The sequence below is a fragment of the Papaver somniferum genome, chromosome 5 (genome assembly GCF_003573695.1).
Source record: "Papaver somniferum cultivar HN1 chromosome 5, ASM357369v1, whole genome shotgun sequence".
In the NCBI taxonomy this organism is placed as follows: domain Eukaryota; kingdom Viridiplantae; phylum Streptophyta; class Magnoliopsida; order Ranunculales; family Papaveraceae; genus Papaver; species Papaver somniferum.
Window position 1 is genome coordinate 97,357,945 of NC_039362.1, and position 10,780 is coordinate 97,368,724.

At 36.9% G+C, this 10,780-nt stretch overlaps 1 protein-coding gene across 1 annotated transcript; it reads left to right on the top strand.

Moving 5' to 3' along the window:
* Nucleotides 1-529: 529 nt before the first annotated feature.
* On the top strand, nt 530-1,264 carry LOC113279366. Its single transcript, XM_026528059.1, has one exon. It carries the CDS (start codon nt 530-532, stop codon nt 1,262-1,264), a length of 735 nt encoding a protein of 244 aa, XP_026383844.1.
* Nucleotides 1,265-10,780: the final 9,516 nt, after the last annotated feature.

The window sequence follows — 10,780 nt, forward strand, 5'->3', positions numbered from 1 at the left end:
TTTTCATCGTTCTTCCATTTTCAAGGTCAACATAGCATTAATTCAGGTGTTTCCTCTTCATATTTCAATAATTGGTGCTTCATTTTCATCATCTGGTTATTATTAGGGATTTTTTGTGTAATAATTTATGTTCTTTTGGTGGTTAAATATGGTTTTTGAGGAAAAAGTTGATGGTTCTGAAATAGATCCATCGATAGTACATCTTTCGAAAAAAATTAGTAGTCATCCTTCTGTTAATCTTATTGATGAACAGGACAATGATAGATATGAATCTTGGCGTTTTCTCTAATTGGTAGGCTTGATCTTCTTCGTCTTAAATTTTCAGAAGCAGTGTCTATTTTGAAAAAACAATGGAGCTTAAAGGGTCAATGTCATATGATTCCATTGGGTAAAGGTTTTTTTATTATTAGATAATGATGAAGATAAGACTTATATCAAATCTGGCAGATGGGAAGTTCTTGATCAAGTTCTTAATCTTAGGAACTGGATCCCTAATTTTAGATCACAAAATCAGCGTACCTCTAAAACAATGGTTTGGGTTCAATTTTCTGGTTTAATCTTGGAATATTGGGATGAAAAAACTTTATTCACAATTAGCAGAGCAATTGGGAATCCAATCAAGGTTGATGCAGCTACCTTAAATTACCAGAGTGGTTTTTATGCTAAAGTTCTTATTGAAGTGGATTTAGCAAAACAAATTCCTAATAAGCTATGGATCATCACCAGATATGGAGCTTTCTCTCAGGGGGTAATTCTCACAAACTTACCTAAATTTTGCAGTAAGTGTAAGATTATTGGACACTTATCAACTGAATACAGATTCAACAAACAAATCCCTGTTGGAGTTAATGTCAACAACACTCCTACCCATCCAAAAAAACTTAATGGAAATGTTTCTCCTAATTCATTGAACATTTTAACCCCAAATATTTCATCTTCAACTCTGCAAAATTCTGAGATACCACAACCTTCATTCCCACCAAAAACAGGTACCTCAGGGGATCCTCCTCCAACTATTGTAGCAGAGACATTACTTGTGGTTCCTCCCACTTTGGAGATTTTGGTTACTTCCCAACAGGTAGATACTGCTACTAATCCTACTTATGGCATTCTTGTAAGTCCCAACAAATATAAAATTCTTCAGGATAATAATGATGAGGATTCTAGCTCTGGAGATGGTGAAATCAAGGAGGTTAGTGCTTCAAGTTTATTGGAATTTGGTACTATTCCTCAGCATGTTACTATTGTTCCTAATATTGAATGATCTATACCTTGTGCTACTAATACTGGAGAGACTAGTAAGGTGGCTGGAGTTTCTAAGAAAAACCTCCTCCAAAGCCTACTAAAACTATTGTCACTAGGAAAGGCGGTAGAGAAGTACTGAAACATGTGGTTAAAAAAGGGGGTTTCTCTCCTCCTTCTCTCCCCCCTCCTTTTAAATGAAAGTAATCTTTTGGAATATCAGAGGCCTTAAAAGACAAAAGGCCAAAGATAAACTTTATTCTTTAGTTAATTCGAATAATCCTTCTCTTGTTTGGGTTGTAGAGCCTAAAATTAAATTTAAGAAGAATATTATTGAACTTTCTGGTATGAATCACAAGATTATTCACTATGCCTCTGATACTAATAGTAAAGGTAACATCTGGTTGTTTTGGAACTGCTCTATTAGTTCTTCTTATGTTATTGCCTCTTTAAACCAATGTATTACTGTTGAAATTGGTGGAGTTTTGGTCACTGGTGTCCATGCTAATTCTTATACTGTTAATAGAAGGGAGTTGTGGCAAAATTTATGTGATATTAGTTTATTAAACAAACCTTGGCTTCTATTGGGTGATTTCAACTCTGTTTTATCTGTGGATGAAAAGAAAGGTGGTAGAAGTCCTCTTTATTCTGCAATGAGTGATTTTCAGGATTGTATAGATTTCTGTGGTCTTTTACAAGCTCCAAAAAGTGGCCTTGATTTCTCTTGGTGTAATGGCAGAGCTGGTTCTAAAAGAATTCTTTGTAACTTGGATAGAGCCTTCTTTAACTTGAAATGGTTAGATACTTTTAATGGATGGCATTATCATGTGGGTGCTAGAGGGATTTCTGACCATGCTTATCTCATTGGTTCTGATATTGTCATTCCTAGAGATGCTAATATTCTCTTTAGATTCCAGAAGATGTGGCTTTCCCATCCTTCCTTTATGCAAGTTGTTATATATTCTTGGAATGAATAATTAGTTGGTAATCCTATCTTTATTTTTCATGAATAAACTAAAAAGACTCAAAAAGACGTTAAAGATTCGGAATTGGGAGGTGTTTGGTGATGTGAAAGTTAATCTTACAACTGCTGAGGACAAAGTTGTAGCAGCCACTTTGGAATCAGATAATGATCCTTCTGATATTACTCTGTTAAACAAACTAGTAACTGCTAGAGGTGAATATGATGTTGCAGCTAATAATTATCATACTTTCCAACGGGATAAAGAGTAAATTGGAATAAAGAGGGGGACATTAATTCCAGTTTATTTCATACAAGTATTAAGTTGATACAACAACAGAATTCCATTGCTGAAATTGAAGATAGCTCTGGTAACATCATTACTGATCAACAGGGTATTGAAAATGTTTTAATTGACTATTTCAGTAAAAAAAATTGAGTATCAACCTGTTCAAATTAATGATTCTATCTTTGATGATGTTCCTCATGTTATTACTGAAGATGATAACACCTTTTTAGAGGGTATTCCTGATGCAGATGAAATCAAAAAGGCAGTTTTTTATCTTAACCAAGATGGTGCTCCAGGTCCAGATGGATTTACTGGGTTTTTTTTTACAAAGCAGCTTGGGATATCATCAACAACAATTTGGTGGAGGCTATCCAATTTTTTTGGCAGAACACCATAATTCCTAGTGGTATGAATTCAAATTTCCTTGTTTTGATTCCTAAAATTAAAGGTGCAAAAAATGCTAAAAGTTTCAGGCCTATAGGTTTGAGTAATTTCTGTTTTAAGATTATCACCAAGATTATTACCCTTAGGATTAGTAACTTCATGCATAAAATTATATCTCACCAACAATGTGGCTTCATTAAAGATAAGAATATTCATGAACAAGTTCGTCTTGCTTCTGAATTAGTAAATGAAATGTCTATTACTAGAAGAGGGGGTAATTTGAGTCTTAAACTGGATATCTCACAAGCATATGATACTATCAATTGGGAATTTATGTATAGAACTATGAAGAAACTTGGTTTCTCTGCTAAATTTTGTAACTGGATTTTGGTGCTTCTTAAATCTTCAAATATCTCCATTATACTAAATGGTGGCCCAATTGGTTTTTTTGGCTTTGGTAGAGGGCTCGAGCAAGGTGATCCCCTTTCTCCCATTTTGCTTATAACTGCTGAAGATGTCCTTAGTAGAAACATTCATAAAATGGTCACTGGGCAGAAAATTCAACCAATGGTGATTAGGAATGGCATTCATCCTACACATTTACTTTTTGCTGATGATATCTTATTATTTTGTAATGGGAGTATGAGAAGTATTACAAATTTGAGATCTTTACTTGTTGATTATCAATCTGCTTCTGGTCAAGTGATAAATGCTGCTAAAAGTAAATGTTTTGTCAATGGAACTTCTGATTTAAGAAAGAGACAGATTGTTGAGTTCTTCCATATGGACCTATCTTATTTCCTAGATAGATATTTGGGTGTTATGTTGGTGCAGGGTAAAATTAAATCTATTCATTTATGGCACCTAGTGGAGTATATGCAATCCAGACTCACTGCTTAGAGTGGTAAATTTCTAAATTTCCAGGCAAGACTTACTTTAGTTAAACATGTCCTTTGCAGCATTCCTATATATAATATGTCTATTTATAAATGGCCAAGAAAAGTTATTGTTGCCTGTGAAAGAATCATTAAGAATTATCCGCGGTCGGGGAATGCTGAGGAGCAAAAATGTGTCACTTTAAAATGGGATAAAGTTTGTTCCCCTGTGGAGGAAGGTGGCCTTGGTATAAGGAAGCTTGAAGACATGAACAAAGCCTTATTGATGAAGTTCCTATGGAAAATGTTAAACTCTAAAGAGGAATTGGCTAGGTTCTTTCTTGCTAAATATAAAGACAAAGAAGGTAATTGGATATCTTACTACAAGAAATCATCTGTTTGGCCTGGGATCAAACGGGTCATCAAAGACTTCAGGTAAAACACTAGATGGCTTGTTGGTAATGGAGAAAAAAATTCTATTTGAGGGACAGTTGGATTTATGAGGAACCAATTATAAAGTTATTTCCTGATCATCCTTTCATTCTCTTACATCCTAATCTGAAAGTTAACCAATTAATAGCAGATGGTCAATGGTGTATTCCAGAAGATTTACTTCAATTCTTTAATGTTGCTCAATTACCAGTGATAAAATCAAGTGATGATTTGTTGATTTGGAAAAATTCTCACTCAGGTTGCTTTACTGTCTCTGATGCAGTAAAGAAAATCAGAAAGCCCATGCCTAAGCTCCACTGGTACAAAAAGAAATGGAATGTTGTTGTTCTTCTCTCTGTATCAGCTAATGTTTAGAAAATCACAAGGGAAATTTGTCCTACTAATGAAAATTTGAGAAAGAAGGGTTTTCAGTTTGCTTCTAGATGCTTCATATGTTATCATGGGGAAGACTCAATGAACCATATTATCTGGCACTGCAACTTTAGTAAAACTTTATGAAGCTGGTTGGGAGGTATTTTCCATTTTCTTAACCCTTTATCTTTTGAAGATGTATTGAAACTTTGCAAGCATGCTAGTCCCATCATCAAAGACCTCTGGATTGCTTGTTTTTATACTCTTATGACTGAATTATGTCTCTTAAGAAATGAGATTTTTTATGATGATGAAAAACCTGACCTTGTCAAGATGAAGAATAAGATAAAGAAGATGGCACATGACTGTGAATGTAGAATGAAAGGAACCATGTGGGGCTTTGACACTGAAGTAGTCATTATGCAGTATTTTTTGATTTAGCCAGGAACTTGAGAAGGTTTATAATTATTGAAATTTTCTTCTATCTTCCTAGTAGTGAGGACATTCTTCTATGTTGTGATGGTGCCTCTAGAGGCAATCTTGGTACTGCTGGTTATGGCTTTATTGCCAGAAATCAATATGGGGATTTTGTGATTGCTGAATCTGGAAGTCTTGAGGTGACTACCAAGTATATTGTAGAGGTTTATGCAAGCATTAGAGCTATGGAATGGGCCATTGAACATCAGACATACAAGATTATTCTCCAAATCAGATTCTAAGGATTGTATAACATCTCTAATACACCAGAAGATTCCTTGGTTCTTAATGGCTAGATGGCAAAGAGTTCATGATAAATTTCTGTCAGTTTCTTACAGGCATGTTTATAGGGAAATCAATTTTGCTGCTGACCACTTTGCAAAGAAGGGTGCTTACCTCTTAAAGGGACAAACTATCACTTATGAAGACAAACCAAGTAGCTTGGCTAGATTGGAATGGCCTGACCAGCCATATTACAAATTTGTTTAGCTTTTTTTTTTTGTACAGGTTTTTGCTGTTTTCCCTTTCTTTCTTTCTTTTTGGGGTCTGTAATCTTGAATCTTTTTTTGATTAATAAAGTTTAGTTTTTGGAAAAAAAAAGGGAGAGAAAGCCAATCTCGCTTTAAAATTGTTTGTGAGAGAAGTGGCGATCCCGAGAAAAGCCATAAGAGGAAAGGTTATGTTTATAAAGGAAAGATAAATAGGAAGAACAAAAATTTCTCAAAGAAGATTAAATGCCCATTCAAGCTAGCATTTATTTACAACAAAGATTTGGATGGATGGGTTCTCTACAGGGTTATGGAAGGTCGTCATAACCACCCTCGTCCGGAGCATCTTGAAGGACATTTCATGGCGGAAAAGCTAACTCCTCAAGAGATGGACAAGGTAGCTAAAATGAGGACAATGGGTATTTCACCGTTTCAAACGCTCCAAATATTAAAAGAGGATAACAAGGATAACCCCTCATCTTTGTCCACCATTTACAATGCAAGTGAGACAATTAGAAAGAAGGAATGGAGAGATAGACAAGTGATGCAACAATTGTTTTTTTTGCCAAAGAGAAAGACTACACGGTTCAAAATGATGTGGATTTGGACGGAGAGATAACACAACTCTTCATTGCACATCCGACGAGTGTTCAATTGGCTCAATGCTTTCATGAAGTTCTAATAATGGATTGCACTTATAAGACGAACAAGTATGAGATGCCATTGTTGAATATTGTTGGGCATACTTCGGCGAAGTCACCGTTTACCGTGGCGTTTTGTTTCTTAAGGGATGAGAAAGAACCTAGTTACATTTGGGCACTACAACAAGTTAAGGCAATTTTCCGAGGTGATGATATTCCCGGGGTTATAGTGACCGACTATGAAGTCGCATTGATGAATGCAATAGAGGAGGTGTTCCCATTAGCATATAATATGCTTTGTACGTTCCATATATGGTACAATTTGATGAATAGGTGCATGCCAATAATTTGTCCACCCAAAAAAAAAAGAATATGATGAGATTAAGAAGTTGCAGGAAGATGAACGAGTGGATGCAAAAGAGGAAGTTGAAAAATAATACGAACTAAATTACGCCAAATGGGTTGCTTTCAACGGTGAATGGGAGTCATTGTGTTGGTCTCTTACCGAGGAAGAGTATCATCTAAATCTTGCGGAGTTTATCGCCCATTGGGATACTCCCGATTACCCCGATATTGTATTGTATGTTCTTCGGCAATGGTTGGAACCGCACAAAGAGAGGTTTGTTTATGCCTGTACCAACCAATATAAACACTTAGGAAATCAAGTGACAAGTTTGGTAGAGTCGGCTCACCACCGGTTGAAGAAGAATCTATTTGGATGTGCTGATAAACCGAGTGGAATGCTATGGAAAATTAATTCAAGCACGACTTTGATAGAATTAAAGAGAAGTTCCAAAAAATTCGTATATTCAGAATGACCGGAAATATGCTAATCACCAATTGTTAAAGGGAATCCATTACAATGTATCTCGACAATGTATAAAGTTGTTGATTATAGAAGTCGAGTTGATTGATAAGTGGCAAACCAAGCGGGATGAGGAGTGTGTTTGTAACATGAAGAAGTCTATGGGACTCCCTTGTCTCCATATGATAATCAACTACGAGCATGGCGTAATCCCTTTAAGCGACATTGATCCATTTTGGAAGCATCTAAGTTTCATCCCTCCTCCAAATGGAGAAGAAACCGGAGAAGAGTTTTGTGATAACAAAATGGGGAGAACTGTAATAGAGATGTATCGGGGCATGAACAAACTCCAAAAACAAATCTTTTGGGATGACATGAGGATAATCGTATATCCACAAACTTCGGAGAATGTTCATGAACCGGCAAAAGGAAAACACAAACGTAGGCCAAGCAAAAAAGAAATTAAAAAACAACTAAGAGAATATGCAAAGGTGTTAGGTAAGAAGAAAAGTGAGCAAACCGAAAATACTTGAGATCCTTCGGCCCATGAGCACACCGCGACAAAGTACTTGGAGCAAGCCAAGAAACGGGCTAGGAGTATTGAGGAGAAAGGTAAAACAAGTGCACGAGATTTGAAGAAAAAAGATCTGATATGTGTAGATGGGGAAAAACGATTTGCTGGTTTTTAAGGAATTGAGGAGACGACCGTACGGAGGAGACTCCTCGAATCGAGCGAAATGTTAAACCTCACACAGATGCACCGCTGCAAAGGGGGTGCTTTAGATTCGAGAGATCAATCTGTAGTACTCCGGCCAAAATCAAGACAATGACCGTTCCAGAGTAAATACGGTCACAAGAGAGGATGGGTTGATCTGTAGGAGGGAAGCTGAGAAATGTGTGGAATCGATGGTAATCAAAGATTATGGGTGTGTGAGTTCTGAATACGATAAGCTCTGAGTGATTGAAATTGCTCAATTGAGAGTAGTTGCTCAATTGATGAGTTGATGATCTCGTGTTGTCAGTTTGACGTGAGATTGATGATACTGATGATTCAATCATGATTCAGAGACTTATTTATATTGCTGGAATTGTAGACACCATGATTCCATGAAGTGTGACAGTTGATGGAATCAAGGAGTGGGGAAGTGGAGATCGTGTTTGAAACCAGTTGCTCAACGTGTGGAGACTTGGTCGATTTTCCACCCACTACCTCGTGAATTCCTTCAACTGATTGCACGACTTGCTCACATTCCATCGTGTGTTTGAACACACGTGCCGTAGACCGCCAGACCAAAACCCTAAGTGTTATCCCCCCAAGTGACACGATTGACGTCTCGTGGTTTGTTAGTCAATTGATGACTTCGTGGTTTGATGGGACGATGAGTCCATGTAGTTGTTGCTGAGTGAACATGATGTTCTGAAACTCAGAATTGAACATGTCATGAGACAGAGGTATAGTTCTTATGAAGTGAGCAAGTATTGCTCATTCGATGGATCGTTGAATATTGATTGTTGAACCAATATTCCTTGTTTGAGCAAATATTTATCATATGAGCAAGTGTTGCTCATGTGATGAATTGTTGAATATTTGATCGTCTGAGCATGTGTTGCTCATCTGATGGATTATTGGCAGCGTACCAAAATATTAATTAGAATACTGGTCGTTGAACCGAGCATAATTAATAAAATTAATGACCATGAGGCGTCGTAAAATTATTAAGGTTGGAATCTGGAATGATGATCCTTGGATTCAGAAACCCTAATTTGATCAATTGATGATCAATTCATGGTTCGTCAGAATTTAACCATGGGACGAAGGAGGGAGCGACTACATGGGACCGTGGATCAACCATGTAGTGTCCATATGCTCACGTGAGCAAATACGAAGAACTCCTGAAGAGTTGACGATTTGTTGGTGGAAGAATGATTAAATGCTGGCTTAATCATTTATTCAAAATGCTCGTCTGAGCCTTAGGTGAGAAAACCTAATTAATTATGACGAGGCGAGGGACCGACCATGGAGTCATGAAACCGGCCCTGGGTTGTCCCGTGACCGCCTGACGATCACTTCATGAAAATCCAAAGTGTTTGGGAGAGTTTTGGACCTAATACGAGCAATTGTGCAAATTAGGTCAAAACTGTGAAAATTGATGGGACCGGCTTCCGTGAGCCAAAGAGCCAATCTTGGTCGGTCAAGATAGCGTGCTCGTGTCCCCAAGGCGTCCGCGTCTCAGTCCTGAGAATTTTTATATTTTCTGGCGTGCAATTGAGCATTCATTCGAGAAAATATGCCAAAATTAGGGTTTCGACGAAACTGAGGAAAACACCATGAGATGATGAAAAATAATTATAAAATAAGGAATGAGGAGGCGTGGGACCGCCTTGGTCAAGGCATGGTCGGCCGGTCATGGCCATGGTCATGTGGTGCCTTTTCCTTAATTTTATAATATTTTGATGATTTTATGAAAAATTCATGTATTTTGAGAAATTTGATGAATTTAGGGAGTTTCCATGAATTGAAGGAGTTTTCATGAGTTCAGGGAAGCAAAAAATATTAAAATAATAAAAACAAGGGCGTGTGGGACCGTGGAGGCATGGCCGGCCGGCTTGGGCCCGGTCCCATGAGTTTTCATAATTTTTTAATATTTTTTAGGTATTTTTGATAATTTGAGGGAATTTTTCCTAATTTGAGAGAAATACCATGAAATCAAGGAATTTGATGAATTCAAGGAAAACTAATAATAAAATAATAAAACAAAAGGGCATGTGGGACCGGCTAGGGCATGGTCGGTCGGCCAAGGCCCGATCCCACAAGTTTTCATAATTTATTTTATTTTATTATTATTTGATGATTTGTGCAAAAATACCATGAAATCAAGGAGTTTTTTCATGAAATTAGAGAAATAATAATAATAATAACAATAATAATAAAATAATAAGGAACCGTGGGGTGTGGGTCCGGTTGGGACCAAGGCATGGCCGGTTGACCAATGGTCACGCCCCACACTCCTTTCCTTAATTTTATATTTTTTTTATGGATTTATGGAATTACCATGAAACCGAGGAGTTTCCTCGAGACGAAGGAGATTTGATAAAATGAGAGAATTTTCATCAAATCATGAAAAATAATAAAAATGCATTAAAAATATAAAACTGGCGTGGGATTGACCACGACATGGTCGGTCGGTCGTGTGTCCATGCTCCAGCTCCCTGGTCAATATTTTTAATTATTTATTATTTTCTTCCCTATTTTGCATAGGTTCATCGTTTCGTTGTATTTTGAAATACTCGTTCGTGCGGTGACTGTTAATGTATCGTCGTTGAGTACACCTTCACCATTTGAATCGGGGCTTACTTAGAGGTAGCTCAGGCGCCCGGTTGTTGATTATTTATTACTAATTGTGGAATTCAGCGGAGAATAATTCACAAAACTGAGTAATAAGATGTTTATTATTAATTCATAGGATCAGCTGAGGATTCGACTACGAATTCAGAATAATAAAGTGAGCATTACCATTCCATGGGATCGTATATTCGACCATAGAATCTGAGTAATTAAGATTTATCTATTACCATTTATGAGACCAGTTGTGGATTCGATCATAAAATCGGAGTAATGAGATAATATAGTTATTGCTATTCTATGAGATCAAGTTGTGGATTCGATCATAGAATCAGAACAATTGTTATTGCCATTCCATGGGACCAGTCGTGGATTCGACCATGGAATAGGAGCAATTAGGAATAATTAACTTTGTGTCTCTATACTAGCAGAGCAAGCTGTCTAGGAGCATTAATTATCCCGATATGAGCT

Excerpts from the sequence above, each read along its gene's own strand:
- LOC113279366 (XM_026528059.1), top strand. The coding sequence starts at position 530 with ATGGTTTGGGTTCAATTTTCTGGTTTAATCTTGGAATATTGGGATGAA.